The sequence below is a fragment of the Arvicola amphibius genome, chromosome 12 (assembly GCF_903992535.2).
Source record: "Arvicola amphibius chromosome 12, mArvAmp1.2, whole genome shotgun sequence".
NCBI lineage: Eukaryota > Metazoa > Chordata > Mammalia > Rodentia > Cricetidae > Arvicola > Arvicola amphibius.
The window spans coordinates 24,924,798-24,943,226 of record NC_052058.2 but is presented as its reverse complement, the minus strand read 5'-3'; the positions used below and the strand labels follow the sequence as shown (position 1 = coordinate 24,943,226).

The 18,429-nt window shown below is 39.3% G+C and overlaps 1 protein-coding gene across 37 annotated transcripts in view; it reads left to right on the top strand.

Annotated features, from left to right (window-relative positions):
- The window catches only part of Pbrm1 (polybromo 1), a 100,217-nt gene that overhangs the window by 61,272 nt on the left and 20,516 nt on the right, over positions 1 to 18,429 (top strand). For 33 of the 37 annotated variants that reach the window (XM_038348934.1, XM_038348929.1, XM_038348954.2 and 30 more), the window contains 5 exons: positions 650 to 835; positions 2,476 to 2,633; positions 3,554 to 3,817; positions 6,762 to 6,907; positions 9,708 to 9,865. In XM_038348934.1, coding sequence (XP_038204862.1) covers positions 650 to 835; positions 2,476 to 2,633; positions 3,554 to 3,817; positions 6,762 to 6,907; positions 9,708 to 9,865 — 912 coding nt within the window. The remainder of the gene's footprint in view (positions 1 to 649; positions 836 to 2,475; positions 2,634 to 3,553; positions 3,818 to 6,761; positions 6,908 to 9,707; positions 9,866 to 18,429) is intronic. The other 4 variants (XM_038348922.1, XM_042056020.1, XM_042056017.1 and 1 more) reach the window with 1 other exon arrangement.

Sequence of the window (18,429 nt, the reverse complement as noted above, 5' to 3'; positions counted from 1 at the left end):
GTAACCATGTAATAACTTAGAAGAAATAATTTCAGAAATATCAGTATGGAAGAGAGGTATATCATATTTTCTGTAAGATTATGTGATTTATTCTGTAATGCCTTTCTGAATTCTTAAAAATTAATATACAGGTGTATATTATTATGGTGATTATTTTTGTTCTATAAAAAAACTATAGAACAAAACTTATATCATTTTAGGTTGGTTTTCATTCAGAAAGGCCATTTTGAGGCTAGTTATAATGGTGAACACATATAGTTCCAGTTACTTGGGAGGCCAGAGCAGGACTTGAGCTTATGAATTCAAGAACTAGACAGCTTAGTGAAACCCTCATCTCAAAAATCAAAGTGCAGTTTGAGGTAAAGACCTTTGAGAATGTACTGATGTTGCTGCGTTTCCTGAGTCCTCTCTATGAGTGCCACACAAAGAATGAAGTAGAGCCAGCTGTGGTAGCTCATCCCTATAGTCCCCGCAGCTAATGCAAGAAGACCCCAGGTTTTAGGCTAGAGAGACCCTGTCTCAGAAAAGGGAGGGGAGAGGGAAGAGAAAGAGTTCAATGTATTAGTGTGATATGTTGTTTGAATGTTTGTCTGACCCATGGTCTTAATGAGTATCTTTTTTTTTTTTTTTTTTTTTTTTTTAATCTAAGAAGCTGAAAAAAGTGAAGACTCCTCAGGTACTGCAGGCCTCTCAGGCTTACATCGTACATACAGCCAGGACTGTAGCTTTAAGAATAGCATGTATCATGTTGGAGATTATGTCTATGTTGAACCTGCAGAGGCCAATCTACAGCCACATATAGTCTGTATTGAGAGACTGTGGGAGGATTCAGCTGGTAAGTTTGTTTTGAATTGAAGGACAAGTACTAGAAATAGTGGCTAAGAGCACTTGTTGCTTTTGCAGAGGACCTGAGTTGAGTTCCCAATACCTACATCATGACTTACAACCATCCCTAACTCTAGTTCAGGAGAACCGATGCTCTCTTCTGACTTTTGCAGCTACTGGGACTACACATGGAACACATACATACAAGCAGGCAAAACACTTATACATATATTTTTTAATATAAAAAAAATTAAAAGGCAGATTGATGAAATACAACTATTTGTGTAGTGATGAGCTGCGGGCAGGCCTGCTTTTCATCCTGCCCGGCTCCCTGCCTCCTGCTAGCTTATGCCCCTAAATAATTACACGGAAACTGTATTCATTTAAACACTGCCTGGCCCATTAGTTCCAGCCTCTTACTCACATCTTGATTAACCCATATCTAATAATCTGTATAGCACCACGAAGTGATGCCTTACCGGGAAGATTGTAGCATATGTCCATCTTGGGCTGGAGCTTCATTGTGTCTGACCTGGTGGCTGGCTTCATGGCATCTGTCTCACTGAGGAGAGGCATGGCATCTGTCTCTGAGAGGAGAGATGGGGCAGTTGTCTGAGCCATCTACCTCACTTCCTTCTTCCTATTCTGTCTACTCCACCCACCTAAGGGCTGGTCTAATAAATGAGCCAGGCAGTTTCTTTATTAGCCAATGAGAGTCCTCCATCATATTTGCTTTTCCTTTATCCTCTGGAAGAAAATTTTTAACTTATTTATTTAAGCTTTCCAACAATAGTTATATCAATATACTGTTTACTGTACCAATAAATATAATTAAACACCGTACTGTATACAAACATGGGATCTAACACTGTTGGGCAGTTCCACAGCAGAGTCAGAAATTAACTTCTTAATGTGTAGGGAAGAGTTGTTTACTCAGTAACACTTGGAGCTAAACTCTGTAGGATGGCATAGATTCCTCTATGATGCCCATCCTAGCAGACTTTTTCCAATGGATGTCACACATCAAGAAAGCTTATTAATAAAGAAAAACATTGTAAGCAAACATATAACTGAGCTTATAATTTGTTGTCGAAAAAACAAACAAAAGAAACCCCACAAAAACAAAAAACGGCCTTTAAGCTGTTTTGGTGGCACATACCTGCCATCCCAGTGCTCAGGAGGTTGAGGTCATCCTGGGCTACAGTGAGACCTGTCTAAAAACAGAAAACTAAAATAATAGAAAGTTGCCTCTGAGACAGTAGAATGAAGCTAACCGCATGTTCAAATGTGATATAGGCAGTCCAGTTCTTTAAGCTGCCAATCAGCTTTTGAATTCCATCACCTTTTTGCTTAGGTCCTTCCCTTTGCCCGCTTCTTCGCTGAAACACAGCATTCCAGTGTATATCGACCCAGCAGCGCTTCTGACCTCCTCCTCTCTGTTGCATACCTCTGAAGGGCTAAGTGCTGTTTTCTAGGTCTCTTAGTGCTTCTCTGTTTTAAAATATTATTTCCTCTAAAATAATTTTATCAAGAAAGTTTCATCTAAAACCAGTGTTTAAACCTTGGCATAATGGCTTGGCAAAATGTTTTCTAATTCTGCAAAGAATATGAGTTTTCTGTTAATAATTCTTTTCTTTCTCTGTTTTTGAGGTGAAAAATGGCTGTACGGCTGTTGGTTTTATCGACCAAATGAAACATTCCATTTGGCTACACGAAAATTTCTGGAAAAAGAAGTTTTTAAGAGTGACTATTACAATAAAGTTCCTGTTAGTAAAATTCTAGGCAAATGTGTAGTCATGTTTGTCAAGGTAAGACACTCATTCATTCCGGTGGTATCATTATCTGGAAATACAATTTAAAATATAAAACTCTGTATTTAAAAAAAAAATTAGAAAGCCGGGCGGTGGTGGTGCACGCCTTTAATCCCAGCACTCGGGAGGCAGAGGCAGGCGGATCTCTGAGTTCAAGGCCAGCCTGGTCTACAAGAGCTAGTTCCAGGACAGGCTCCAAAGCCACAGAGAAACCCTGTCTCGAAAAACAAAAAAAAAAAAAAAAAAAAAATAGAAACTCAGGCTATGCCGTGGTGGCGCAGGCCTTTAAGCCCAGCACTTGGGAGGCAGAGGCAGGCGAATCTCTGTGACTTCAAGGCCAGCCTGGTCTACAGAGCTAGTTCCAGGACAGACAGGGCTACACAGAGAAATCATGTCTCAAAAACCCCCTCCAGAAAAATAGAAAATTAGAAACTCTGTTTCAAACATCTTTCACCTACATCTATATATAAGAAATTAACATGAATATAATTGTGAGAGACCATTTCCTGTGTACTGTTTATCTGCCTACAAATATATTCATGTTTTTTGTAGTTCAGCTGTTTTCTAAAGACAGTGTTTTCTGATAGGTAATCGTTACCATCTATCAGTTTTGTTCTTAGGTAATAAATGTGCAGCTGTCTGTCATATGCACAAGACCTGTCTAAAGCTTTAAGAACATTTTTCACTATATGGAAAGTAATATTTTTCCAAAGGACAGTCAGCAAAATAAATAGAATTCATATTTATTATTAAAGGGTATATAGCCAAGGAAATATCCCCAGTTACCGACCGATTTACCTTTTATTGTCAGAAAGTTTTAATAGTTTAATGTTAGGTTGATTGGTTAACTTTTTTATTTGGGGGGTTAATTTTCAGAATATTCACCTACTTGTGTTATTATTCCCAATTCATCCCAGGAATACTTTAAATTATGCCCAGAAAACTTTCGAGATGAGGATGTTTTTGTCTGTGAATCAAGATATTCTGCCAAAACCAAATCTTTTAAGAAAATTAAGCTGTGGACAATGCCCATCAGCTCAGTTAGGTTTGTCCCTCGGGATGTGCCCTTGCCTGTGGTTCGAGTGGCTTCCGTATTTGCAAATGCAGATAAAGCTGATGATGAGAAGAATACAGACAACTCAGAGGACAGTCGAGCAGAAGACAATTTTAACTTGGAAAAGGTATGTGGATAGTAACCACCTAGAAATGAATTGTAACCTTAAAATATTTATTTCAGAAATTAAATTAATGTATTCAAACTAAAAAAAAAAAACGAAAAGAAAGAAAAAGATTAAGGGTATAAAACCTTAGTCAAACAGAGAAGAAGAAACCTAGGGAAAAGGAAAAAATTAATTAAAAGTATTTATAAGTAAGTCAAGGGCCAACATAAAGGCAGGTGGATCTCTGTGAGTTTGTGACCAGCCTGGTCTACAGAGTGAGTTCCAGGACAGCCTGGAAACTTTGTCTCAGAAAACCAAGAAGTAATAAATAAAAGTAAATCAAGGGGCAGGCAGTGTTGGCGCACACCTTTAATTCCAGCATTTTGGAGGCAGTTTCAGGACAGGTTCCAATGCTACAAAGAAACCCTGTCTCAAAAAAAGTAAATCAAGGGGCTAGGGCTAGAGGCTGGAGAAGTGGTTTCGCCATTAAGAGCACTAGCTTATCAGAGGACCCAGGTTTGATCCCAGCGTCCACATGGCAGCTCACAGCTGGCTCTCACTCCTGTTCCAGGGGATCTAGCTTCTCCAGGCACCAGGCATGCACTGATGCACAGACGTACATGCAGGCAAAATACTCATAATCATAAAAATTAAATAGACCTATGAGTATTGAGTATTAAGCATCCATAGGTAGATTCATTTTAACTCTTCGTAGGACTGCTATAATTTAAAGCTTTTTAAGCCAGCCATGGCACATGCACTTAATCCCAACACTCAAGCATCAGAGGCAGAGTGATCTCTGAATTCGAGGCTACATAAAGAAACTCTAAAAAAAAACAAAACTATTTAAGGTACTTGATAGTGTAGAAACAATATCCCTTCTTAGTTCATTGTGAAAAGCCAGAGCAAACTGTAGTCTATACCCTGCAAAGACCATCAGAAAACTGTACCTTGGTCTCATGTATATCAATATGAAAATTGAAAAAATGGTATTTTTATAAGTGAAATAAATCCATTTTTAAAAAAACGATCAAAATGATCAAGGAAGAAAATGTTCCACTTAGAAATGAAGAGATTATTCAAAATAAAGGTTTTTTTGTTGTTTTGTGATTATTTACTTATTTTGGTTTTTGAGACATGGTTTCTCTTTCTAACAGTCTTAACTGTCCTGAAAGTCACTCTGTCATAGACCAGACCATACATACACCACTACTGCCTGACTCAAAGGATTTTTTTATATTTCATTAGATTACTAGTTTTTTTTAACCAGCATTTTTGTATCACTTATGCTTTCCAACAATCCCATCTGAGGGGCACACTGTCACTCATTTTATACATGAAGAAATTAAACATAAGAAATCAGGAAGCCAGTAGGTGGTGGCGCATGCCTTTAATCCCAGCACTTGGGAGGCAGAGGCAGGCAGATCTCTGTGAATTTGAGGCCAGCCTGGTCTACAAGAGGTAGTTCCAGGAGTGGCTCCATAGCTACTGGGTTTTCGAGACAGGGTTCTGTCTCGAAAAAAAAAGGAAAGAAAGAAAGAGTATAGTAGAGGTCAGGGGAAGGTACCAAGACAGTGATTAGCTCTCCTCTCCCTGCTTTACTTCTCTCATCATAGGTAAGAAGAGGCTACAGTGGAGGGTTATTATGCCTTATAGAAACAGAGATTGGAAGCACAGATCTAGACAAGGAGGGAGGCTTCTAACTGGACTCTTTTTCTTGGGCAGTGTGGGTCTCCTCAGTTTCAGTACCTCCTCCGTCCCCAGCCTGTTGTCATCTGCCCTCCCAGTAATATAGAACAGGTCTGGAGAGGAGTAGGCGTCAGGTAAGAGGGACCTCAGCCCCATCACTGCCATGACTCCTGGAGTTTATCTGCTCTGCCACTCCACTTTCCTACTTAGTCTGGAGATGAGTTTGCTATGTGCTTCTGTCATGTAAGAAACCAGTCCTCACATTCATTTCTCTTGTATTGATGAATGACTTTCTCTGGGTGCTTCACCAGAGATTTTAGAAATTAGAATAGAAACGATAGGCAGAATCGTTGGGTGTATCACAAAGGCAACTTATAGGCCAACTTGTTATATTTCTGAATCCTGCAGGGATCAGAAAGGAATATTACTTTCCAAGTGGGCGATAAAATGAGCTACATTGTTAGAAGAGATTGAATAAACTTAATTTATGAAGATATTATCAAAAAGAAGCTGGTCCTGGTGGCACATGCTTGAACTATAGAAAGAGTTCAGGCTCAATTTAATAAGACCCTGTTTTAAAAATAAGTAAATAAATGGTTTGAGATATCCGTTCTTGCTCAGCACATACAGGTCCTAGGTTCCATCCCTGTTACCACAGAGGGAAGGGGAAATCCTTTAAAATTAAATGCGGTAAAGAAGGTTGTATAAAATTTGTTCCTTTCGTTTGTTTGTTTTTGTTTTTGTTGAAACAGGGTCTCTTTTTGTGGCTCTGGCTGTCCTGAAACTCACTCTATAGACCAGGCTGACCTCAACTCAGAGATCTGCCTGCCTCTGCCTTCTGAGTGCTGGGATTAAAGGTGTGTGCCACCACTACCTGGTTGGAATTTGTTATTTATATTCTAATGATGTGTGTGAATTTGTTTACTTCTAAATGAATGATGGATAGTAAGTTCTTTCCAGTATTTTTCTCAAAAATTCAACTCCCTCTGTGCAGTGCTGGTGCACACCAGGGCTGTTACACAGATAAACCCTCTCTCAAAAAAAAAAATGAATGAATATCCCATCCAATGGAAAGGGTGATATAAAAATTTAACATTTTATGAAAGTTTTAAGTTAAAAATGAATACAGTAGTTAATAAGAGTTTGATCTCCACAACCTAATGTTTGGTTTCTCACCTTCACAAAAACATTACTTATAGTTGTTTCTTAAGTTAATTTGGAGTCTCTGTCTGCTCCTTGCTTTTTCTGCCATTTTTTAACTAGTTCCTTTCCACAGGAAAAAGAAGATGTTCCTGTGGAGATGTCCAACGGTGAACCAGGTTGCCACTACTTTGAGCAGCTTCATTACAATGACATGTGGCTGAAGGTTGGCGACTGTGTCTTCATCAAATCCCATGGCTTGGTGCGCCCTCGTGTGGGCAGGTGAATTAGGGAAGATGCGGTTGGGACTGAGAGTTGAGACTTAGTATTCCACACTCAGAGCAAAGACAAAAGTTCCTCCCCTGGCAGTTTCTCCAGTTTTCTCACACCACATTTTCCCTGCTCCTACTTCTGTGACAAGCAGAATAGTATACACTTGTGTGCAATACCAGCAATTGGAAGGCTAGGGCAGGAAGAACAAAGGTTCCAGACTAGATCCTGTCTCAAAACAGACAAACACTCAAAAAATGAAAGGTAATTTTGCTTCAGTAGAGATTTGTTCAAATAAAAAAATAGATAAAAAGCATCTTGGATAAGTAAAGTTGTATGATAGATTCTGATACATACTGTTGAAATTGGAGCCAGGAAGGGGGTCAGAACAGAGAGAATGGTCTGTATAAATTTCACTAAAAATCTGGCAGTTGAGCTAACATGAAGAAATAGTAAAAATTGTGAATATCGGAGAAAACATTCCAAGCAGAGTTAATAGCCAATGTAAAGGCTTGAGAGATAAGTGCACCACACTTAAACCAGCAATTTGCTACTAGCAGAGTGAACCCTGTATAAGGTAGTAGATAGGGGCAAAGGATAATATGCAAATTATGTAAGGTTTTCAGAGACCATCATGAGCACTTGAATGTTTCTCTTTTTTTTAATTGATTTTTATTGAGCTCTACATTTTCCTCTGTTCCCCTCCCTGCTTCAGCCCTCCCCCTTCAACCCTCCCTCAAGGTTCCCATGCCCCCAATTTACTCAGAAGATCTTGTCTTTTTCTACTTTCTACTTCCCATGTAGATTAGACCTATGTAAGTCTTTCTTAGTGTCCGCATTGTTTTCTAAATTCTCTGGGATTGTGGTTTGTAGGCTGGCTTTCTTTGCTTTATGTTTAAAAACCACCTATGAGTGAGTACATGTGATAATTGTCATTCTGTGTCTGGGTTACCTCACTCAAAATGATGTTTTCTAGCTCCATCCATTTTCCTGCAAAATTCAAGCTGATGTTATTTTTTTCTGCTGTGTAGTACTCCATTGTGTAAATGTATCACATTTTTCTTATCCATTCTTCGATCGAGGGGCATTTAGGTTGTTTCCAGGTTCTGGCTATGACAAACAAAGCTGCTGTGAACATAGTTGAGCACGTGTCCTTGTGGCACGATTGTGCGTCCTTTGGATATCTACCCAAAAGTGGTATTACTGTGTCTTGAGGAAGGTTGTTTCCTAATTTTCTGAGAAATCGCTACACTGACATCCAAAGGTGTTGTACCAGCTTGCATTCCCATCAGCAATGCAGAAGTGTTCCCTTTTCCCCACAACTTCTCCAGCATAAGTTGTCATCAGTGTTTTTGATCTTGGCCATTCTTACAGGTGTAAGATAGAATCTCAGAGTTGTTTTGATTTGCATTTCTCTGATGACTAAGGATGTTGAACATTTCCTTAAGTGTCTTTCAGCCATTTTAGATTCCTCTGTTGAGAGTTCTCTGTTTAGGTCTGTACTCCATTTTTTTTTATTGGATTATGTGTTCTTTTGATGACCAATTTCTTGTGGTTCTTTGTATCTTCTGGAGATGAGACATCTGTCTGATGTGGGTTTAGTGAAGATCTTTTCCCATTCTGTAGGCTGTCATTTTGTCTTGTTGACTGTGTCCTTTGCCTTACAGAAGCTTTTCAGTTTCAGGAGGTCCCATTTATTAATTGTTTCTCTCAGTGTCTGTGCTGATGGGCTTATATTTAGGAAGTGGTCTCCTGTGCCAGTGTGTTCAAGGAGCACTTGAACTTTTGTAGAGTTAAAGTATCTTTGTATTGTTTTGAGTAGAGCAGTAACATTTGACTCTTGATTTAATAAGATTGCTCTGCTTTCTCCTTATTGAAACTGAAAGGATTCAAGAATGGAAAGCAGGGGGGCTAGAGAGGTGGCTCAGAGGTTAAGAGCACTGACTGTTCTTCCAGAGGTCCTGAGTTCAATTCCCAGCAACCACATGGTGGCTCACAACCATCTGTAATGAGATCTGGTGCCCTCTACTGGCCTATAGGATATATGTAGGCAGAATTTTATATATATAAAATCTAAAAAAAGAAGAAAGAATGGAAAGCAAAGAGATCTGCTAGGAGGCTATTGTAATAATCCAAGCAAGAAGGAAGGATAGCCTCTTATAGCCTCTTGGCTGGTTACAGTAGTGTTTAGGAGGTTAGTCTAATGGCATTCCTAATCAGTGGACTATGGAGTCTAAGAGTAGAAGAGTCAAGGGTGACTCCTGTAAATTGGTATAGTAAATTGAAAGGTAAGACTTAGTATTCACTGAAAGGAAGATGCTGCTTTATTTTGTTGGGAACCCTGAAAATGTGGGACAATAATATTAATTTTAATTTGATAAAAAATAAATATATATCGAAAAACCAAAATAAATAAATAAATAAATATAGCAGCTGGAGAGGAAATCATTTTAGTGCTTGATCTTCCCCTAAAAGCTGTGAACCTCTATTGTGAAGGAACACTTGCTAAATCCAGTGACAAATGATTAGCTGTTTTCCTTTTCATCCTGAGCATCTCAGGAAGAAAACCTGTGAGCTGCATAAAATGTTCTAGTTGCCTACCTTGATACTATGTTGAAGTCTTTTCTCACAGAGGAGCCTGTTGTCCTTTTCTTTTTCAGAGTTGTCTTCTCTGAAGGTATCTTAAAGTGTGAGGAGCATTTGTGAAATTCCTCTAAATGCTGCATATTGTTACGTTTTAGTTAGTGTACTTTTTATTAGATAATCAAGACTAAATTATTATAACTTAAATTTCTCTATTCTCCTCTCCAAGAATTGAAAAAGTATGGGTTCGAGATGGAGCTGCATACTTTTATGGCCCCATCTTCATTCACCCAGAAGAAACAGAACATGAGCCCACAAAAATGTTCTACAAAAAAGAAGTGTTTCTGAGTAATCTGGAAGAAACCTGCCCCATGAGTTGTATTCTGGGTGAGTGTTTGTCATTTTTCATCACAGTTGTTCTGCAGACACTGATTAAACATTGCTGTTCTACAAGGCTCTCTTCTTGACATTGGGTCTATGGCAGTATAAAAATACCAAAGTCTTTGCTTTCATAAAGACATTGTAACAAAGGCTGGGGAGTCAATAAATAAATAACAGAACACCAGGCGGTAATAAGAGTTTTAAATGAAAATAAAACAAAGAAGATTGACAATAATGTTGAGTAAAGGTCATGTGATTGGTCATAATTTTGCTGATAGATGCTATGTGAATTGACCCTAGTATGGTTTAAAAATAAAAGAGAATTATCTGAGGCTCTCTTCTGGGTACAGCAAATGCCTTGGCTTAGATTATCTGTTTGTGTTTGAGACCTAAAAGGGTTGGGTAACTAGAGCACAGGGAGGGGATGTGGTGTAAGGAATACACCCTCAGAGTTTTCCGAATACTCACATAGTAGATCTTGTAGACAGTGCAGTGATTGGACTTGAAAGGAATGGTAGGAATGTTGAACAGAACTGTGGTGTGTGCTGACACACACACTTAGAGGTAAGAATTGTTGTGGCAGCTGTGTGAACAATGTTGTAAGAGTAAAGTAGGAGATAGGGAGACTAGTCTAATGATTCAGTTTCCGTTAGATTCTTAAACTTGATCATTTTATTTTCTCCATTCCAAACTAATATCTTGATTTCTGTTTGGTCATCTACCAAGTATTCCCAAGGGTATTTGATAGGCTTCCTGTAGCCTGATAATAGGTTTCTCCACCAACACATTAAGCCAGCCAGATCAAGCTGAATTTAAAAGACCAGGTATTTTTGAGCAAAGGAACTCCCAGGTGAGTCCTCCAGCCCCCAGAGATCTGGACAGGGGCAGGAAAGAAATCACACAGCCAGTTCAGAGGTGGGAGCTTAAATACTCACCTTAACAAGTAGATAGAACTGGGCTTTCCTAAAAGCTGAATAAAGTCTGGTAGCTAAACCACAGTCAGCACCCCAGGCAGTGGAATAGTTCAGACCACCCAGTCAGCAGCCTCTCCTGTCACCTCACTGAGAAAATTCCATAGTTGACAAAACAGGCAAATTTTTTGCAAGGTTCATCCTTCAGGAAGCTTCCCACAAGTCAAGCAGTCAGCTAAAATTCCTTTCAGGGATTGCAGGGGAAGGAAAGTGTTCCTCACTGCTTTTGAAACTGGAAACTCCATACCAGGAACCCAGGCTATCCTCAAGACTGTTGCTGAAGCAAAAACAAAAACGACCCCACCCCCTGCAAAAAAAGAGGAAGGCATAGGTAGCTAGAGAAATGGCTCAGTGATTAAGAGCTGCTCTTCCAGAGGACCCAGGTTCAATTCCCAGTACATACATGGCAGCTCACAGCTGTTTATAACTTCAGTTCCAGGGGATCCCAACACCCTCTTCTGGCCTCTGTGGACACCAGGCATATACTTGGTGCTAGAGAAATATATGCAAGTACATATAAATATAAAATACATTTAAAAATTTAGAGCCAGGTGGTGGTTCCACATGCCTTTAATCCCAGCACTTGGGAGGCAGAGGCAGGCAGATCTCTGTTGAGTTCGAAGCCAGCCTGGTCTACAAGAGCTAGATCCAGGACAGGACAGACTCCAAACCTTTTAATCCCAGCACTCGGGAGGTAGAGATGGGTGAATCTCTGTGAGTTTGAGGCCAGCCTAGCTATAGAGTGAGTTCCAGGACAGGCTCCAAAGCTACAGCTGTCTTGAAATTTTTTCTTTTAAGAAGAGGATAGGTTGAAGCTAAGTTACAGAGCTCACCTGTCAAGGCTTCAGCCACATTTTTATATTAAACATTATATGGTTATGAAACTTTGGCTATATTCCAGAGTTTGATAAAGAGTTGTTGGTTCTAGGCCAGTGAGATGGCTGAGTAGGTAATTGAGTTCTGTTCCTTGTCCCAGATGCTGAAAGGAGGGAATCACAAGTTATTCTCTGACATACTTGTGCCTCTACACCTATGGCACATACAAACACACTAAATGCAATAATATTGTTTTTAGATTTATTTATTTATTATGTATACACTGTTCTGCCTGCATTCCAGAAGAGGGCACCAGATCTCGTTACAGATGGCTGTGAGCCACCATGTGGTTGCTGGGAATTGAACTCAGGACCTCTAGGAAGAGCAGCCAGTGCTCTTAACTTCTGAGCCATGTCTCCAGCCCCGTAATATTTTTTTTTATTTCGTGTGTGTGTGTGTGTGTGTGTCTGTGTGTGTGTGTGTGTGTGTTAGTAAATGTGTTTGAGCCCATAGAGGTCCAAAGAGGACACTAGACCTGGAGTTACAGGAAACTAGGTACTGTAGGAGCTGTATATCGAGCTTGATTCTCTGAAAGAGCGACAAGCACTCTTACCACTAAGCCATCTCTCTCCAGGCCCAACCCCTTAATTTTTTTTTTTTATTCTAACAGTTTTAACAAATTTTCTTGGTGCTTCTGAGAAGAAATGGCTGTTGACATACCCCTATTTCACTGTTTTCACTAATTTAATTGGATAATTTTTTTTTTTAAAGATTTCTGTTACAGGGCTGGAGAGGTGGCTCAGCAGTTAAGAGTATTGGCTGTTCTTCTAGAGGTCAATTCCCAGCAACCACACAGTGGCTCACAACCATCTATAATGAGATCTGTCCCTTTCTTCTGGCCCTCAGGCATACATGCAGGCAGAACACTATACATAATAAAAAATAAAATCTTTAAAAAATTTTAAAAAAATATTTCTGTTACAATGTATTGACTCTTACAGTGTTTAAACCAGCTTTATATCCAGAATCTTACTTGATTCTCAACATGAGTATATAAGAAAAATGGTGGTATTTTCTAAAAAGGTGAAATTACTTCCAAAGAAATGGATCAGAACAAATACTTGGTACTCTTACCACTTGTATGTCAGTTCCAGTAGTTGGTAGTTGGTTTACAGCCAGTTGGAACATGTGTGTTTGAACTGACCTGCCTGCAATGTTGAACAGCACAGGAAACATACAGTGAGACATGGTTGCTTCATTTTGATATAAGCCCCCCACTTAGTGCTCAAAAAGTAAGATTTAGCTCCATTTTTACATCTCAGTATGCACCAACCAACCAAAGGTGTTAAGTTTTTTGTTTGCTTGTTTTTGCTTCTCAAGGCAGGGTTTTTCTGTGTAACAGCTCTGGCTCTCCTAGGACTCACTCCATAGACCAGGCTGGGCTCAAACTCACAAATGTCTGCCTGCCTCTCTGCCTCCCAAGTGCTGGGATTAAAAGCAGTGTGCCACCACCAGCCAGCTGGGCTTTATTCTTTAAACTTGAAAGGATTTATCATTTTATGATGTAAACTCGGTAAGTTGTTGAATATAAATCTTACTTTTTTTTCCTCAAACAAGATTTGAAGATAGATCTATTTGTGGGCTCCCTGGTGTAGAGCTGGTAGCATATTTTGCTTAGAAGACTGTCTTGACAACCGTGCTCCTTGTCACTTTGGGGAGTAATTGCCTTTAGCCCATTTAAGCAGTGGTCAAGTTTCCAGGTGTGGTGCTGCACACCTTTGTTCCTAGCACTTGGGAGCAGAGTCAGGAGAATCTGTTCTTTCAAAGACAGCCTGATCTATCTACATAGAGAGACCCTGTCTCAGTGATGAAGATGAGGAGGAAAAGGAGGAAGAGAAATGTTACTTTAACTACTGTGACCTACTGGACATTCTGTTCCTAGTATATTTGTTGGTTGTTTCCTTCCTTGTAAACCTATTTAATGTTTTAGCAGTTTTATTAGTAAAGCAAGAAAAATAATAGTTAAAATTGTTTTATTGAGCTATACATTTTTCTCCACTTCCCTCCCTTCCTCTCCTCTTCCCTCTATCCTCCCCTGTGACCCCCACACTTCCAATTTACTCAGGAGATCTTGTCCTTTTCTCCTTCTTGTATAGATCCATATATGTCTCTCTTAGGGTCCTCTTTGTTTTCTAAGTTCTCTGGGATTGTGAATTGTAGGCTGGTTTTTCTTTGCTTTATATCTAAAAGCCACTTAGGAGTGAGTACATATTTGTCTTTCTGGGCCTTAAATTTTTAAAAGGAAAAAGAGCCAGAGTTTTTAAAAAAGAAACACTGTATGGAGAAATCCAAGAGATAATCTGATAAACTATTACAATTAGTAAGTGAAAATACCAAGATACTTTATTTCCATGTGCCATCAAGAAGGAATTTGAAGATTGCACCACTTATATATTCAGTACCTAGGAATCCTTCATGATGTGTAAAGAGCCCGGTGTGGTGGTGCATGTCCTTAATCCCAGCATTCGAGGAGGCAGAGACTCGGGATCACTGAAAGTTCCTGGCCAGCACGTACTGCACTGTCTTATAATTCATCAGTTATAAAGCAAAAATAAAAGACACATACATGTACCACTATAAGAAATTTTAATGGTAAATAATGCCTGTAAATTCTCATGGAACTTATGGGAGAGGACATTTTAAATGCCTTAAATGTACATGTGTTCTTTCAACTAACAAACCGGTATTGCTTGACCAGTATTTGGAGAGAGAGGGACTGGAGACAGAAAATTGAATTTACCTTACTGATCACACATGTATTGGGTCAGATAGTAGATAGACAAATACATTAAAATATTTTGTTGAGGCTACTTAAAATGAGGACTTGTAGTTAAATGTACGTGCTTCATCCATCTCTAGGAGCAAGAATGCATGAAACCATAAGAGCAAAAAGATGGTGGAAAAACTACAAGAAAACTTTATATTAAAAGGATAATAAGAACCTAATATGGGTTAGCATACCAGAGAAAGCTGATACCTCATTCCCCTACAAGCAAACCCAGTAGAGAACTCTAGAAGTGACAGGCATATTCAACAACAGGAATTTGTTACTGCATTGTTTTCCTTGTTATTGACTTGTAAGAGATTTTTAATATATTGTAAAAAATTCTTTACCAGTTACATGGCTCATGAGTTATTTTCTCTTGGAGGAAATAACTTATCTTTTTATTTTCTTAATTCTGTCTATTGAAAAGCAGAGGAAATTTTTTATTTTGCTGAGGCCCAGCATATATATTTACATATATAATATGTATACATATATTATATGCATATATTTATGTATACATATATATTACATGTATATTTCCTTTTCCTTCTTTTTTGGTTCTGTATGTTACTTTAATCTTTGTATGTCTCAAGGTTGTATAAATTTTTGTCTTGTTTTCTGTGAGAAGTTTTTATTTTACTTCATAGGTATTAAAATTTATCTATTACAGTAGCCACTAGCTACATGTAACTCTCAAGCACTTAAAATGTGGCTTGTCTGGTTAAGTTGTATTATATATACACTACAATTACAAAATATATGAAAGAGAATAATGATAACTAGGTTAATCTTGATATATAATAAAATGCTGATATTTGGATATATGGAGCAAAACAATATATTGATAAATTAAAGATGTTATGTAAATTACAAAAGACCCAAATTAATGAAAATGACCTGTTATAAAGGAAGAGCTCACTATTTTAAGGATATACATTCTTCCAAAACTAATCTATAAATTCATTGTAATATCTATCGAGATCTTTTTGTTGTTGTTGTTGTTTGTTTTTTGCGACAGGGTTTCTTTGTGTAACAGCCCTACCTCTCCTGGAACTAGTTCTTGTAGACCAGTCTGGCCTTGAACTCACAGAGATCCGCCTGCCTCTGCCTCCCGAGTGCTGGGGGGATTAAAGGCATGTGCCACCATCTCCCGGTTCAAGATCTTTTTTTAATGTGTATAGACATTTTGTCTGCGCATATGTCTGCGTGCTGAGTACATGCCTCGTGCCCATGGAGGACAAAAGAGGGCATCATTAGATGCTCTGGAACTGGAGTTATATACAGTTGTAAACTGTTATAGGTGCTAGGAATTAAATTCTGATCTACTTGAGGAGTAGCCAGTGAGCTGCTGAACCATCTCTCCACCTCCCAAATCCAACAGCTTTTAGAGAAAAATTGTATTATTAGATGAGACCAAGGCTGTATTTCACCTATGGTTAGGGGCCCTAGTAGGAATCCAAGCCAAAGCACTTAGACATGACATTTATTTCAGGGCTTCCTATCACTTGACTTTTGTTTTGAAATGGGAGTCTCGCTGTTGCCCAGGCTGACCTGGAACCCAGTATGTGTCTGAGAAAGACCTTCAACTTCAACACCCCTGCTTCCACCTGTGCAGCACTATGGTTACAGGCATAGTTACCCATGCTTGGTCCTGCATGATAGGCAAGCACTCAGCCAGATGAACCACATCCCTATCTCTGGTCTCTCACTAATAATTTGATCCCTTAGCTCCGAAGAGAATTTTTTTTTTTATCATTTTTGCATCTTTGTTTTTTCTTCTCTAAAACATAAAGAATGGCACTTCCTAATTAAAAGTCTGGTAAATAAAGTTTGGTAAATAAATGCCATGTATTTCTAAGGCAGTGATAGCACTCTTGAACTTCTAAATGTTTCTGACCTGCTGGGTGATGGTAGTGCACGCCTTTAATGGCAGCACTTGGGAGGTAGAGGCAGGCAGATTTCTGTGAGTTCGAGGCCAGCCTGGTCTACAAGAGCTAGTTCCAGGACAGGCTCCAAAGCTATAGAGAAACCCTGTCTCGAAAAAAAAATACATAAATAAATGTTTCTGACCTGTTTAAAATGTACATATGCAATGAGTTGTTGGCTGTGAGTATTTTTAGTATGTCCAGTAATAAAAACAGGGTTGTTCTTATCACTCTTGATTGGATTTTTTTTTTCAAATATTTATTTACTATGTATACAATATTCTATCTGCATGTATGCCTGCAGGCCAGAAGAGGGCACCAGACCTCATTACAGATGGTTGTGAGCCACCATATGGTTTCTGGGAATTGAACTCAGGACCTTTGGAAAAGCAGGCAATGCTCTTAACTGCTGAGCCATCTCTCCAGCCCTCTTGATTGGATTTTATTGTTGTTTTGTTTTGTTTTCAGGTTGAACCTGGGGCTTTTTTGGGGTGGGGAGGGGTGCATGTACCATAGTATATGTGGGAGGACTGAGGACAACTTGTAGAATTTCGTTCTACCATGTAGGTCTCAGGGATTGAAATAAGGTTGTTAGGCTTGTAGTCAGACACCTATCCACTGAGCCATCTTGCCAGCCCATGAACAACTTTGAGCTTGTTAGCCAAGCATACAACCACTGACCAGCAACCCTAGCATTCATTATCATGTGTTTTTTTTGTTGTTGTTCTTGTTGTTAGGTTTGGTTTTTTTTTATTATGTATATATGATATGGGAGGGTATGTGCATGTATGAGTGCAGGTGTCAGTGGATCCAGAAGAGGTCTTCAGATCCCCTGTAAGCTGGAGCCACAGGCACTTTTGAGCCATCTAATACCAATGCTGTACCAATGCAGGGAAACCAAATTTGAGTCCTCTGTACCTCTACCTGCTGAGAAATCTCTCTAGCCTTTTCCCAATCATTCTTAACACTGCGTTCAAGACAAAAACTAGCACTGACACAGTGAGAAACAAAGGTCTAAAATAAGGAGATGAGGCTGGAGGCATGGAAAGGTGGCTCAGTGGTTAAGTATGGGTACTATTCTTATAGAGGACTAGAGTTTGATTCCTGGCACCCTTGTTAGGCAGATCACAACCTCCAATGGCTCTAACCTCAGATCTGACACCTATGGCCTGTGTAGTGGAAATAGTGGCACAGGATTTAATCTCAGCACTTGAGAGGCTAAGGCAAGAGGATCATCACAAATTGAAGAATGGCTGCCTGGACTTCAGAGTAAATTCCAGTCCAGTCTGAACTAACTCTCAAAAGAGAATTAATGGTTACCTGTGTTCCAGTAAATAACCACTGAGCCATACTCATGCAAACAACTTGAATTAAACTCAGAAAAAGGTATGAGGGTGCTGGGTGATGGTGGTGAACACCTTTAATCCCAGCACTTGGAAGGCAGAGGCAGGCAGACATCTTTGAGTTTGAGATGAGCCTGGTCTACAGAATGAGTTCTACGACAGCCAGGGCTACACAGTGAAACCCTGTCTCAAAGAAAAGAAAAGTGAGGGTACTCGGAACAAAGAAAGTTTTCAGATGGATGCAGAAGGACTAAAATCATTACGTGCCTAATGAAACTGTCAAAGGATAAGAGAAATTCAATAAAATCAACTAATCTCTGAATAACATTAAGAGAAGAAACTGGCCAGAGATGTTGCTCAGTTGGTACAGTGATTGTCTTCCATATACAAAGAACTGGGTTGGATCCCTAGCATAAATTAACCAGTCATGGTGGCATAGCCCCATAAACACAGGACCAGACAAACACAGGACCAAAAATTCAAGGTCTTTCTTGGCTGCATAAACAGTTAGAGGCCGGGCTGGAGAGATGGCTCAGAGGTTAAGAGCATTGCCTACCCTTCCAAAGGTCCTGAGTTCATTTCCCAGCAACCACAAGGTGGCTCACAACCATCTGTAATGGGGTCTGGTGCCCTCTTCTGGCCTGCAGGCATACACACAGACAGAATTATGTATACATAATAAATAAAT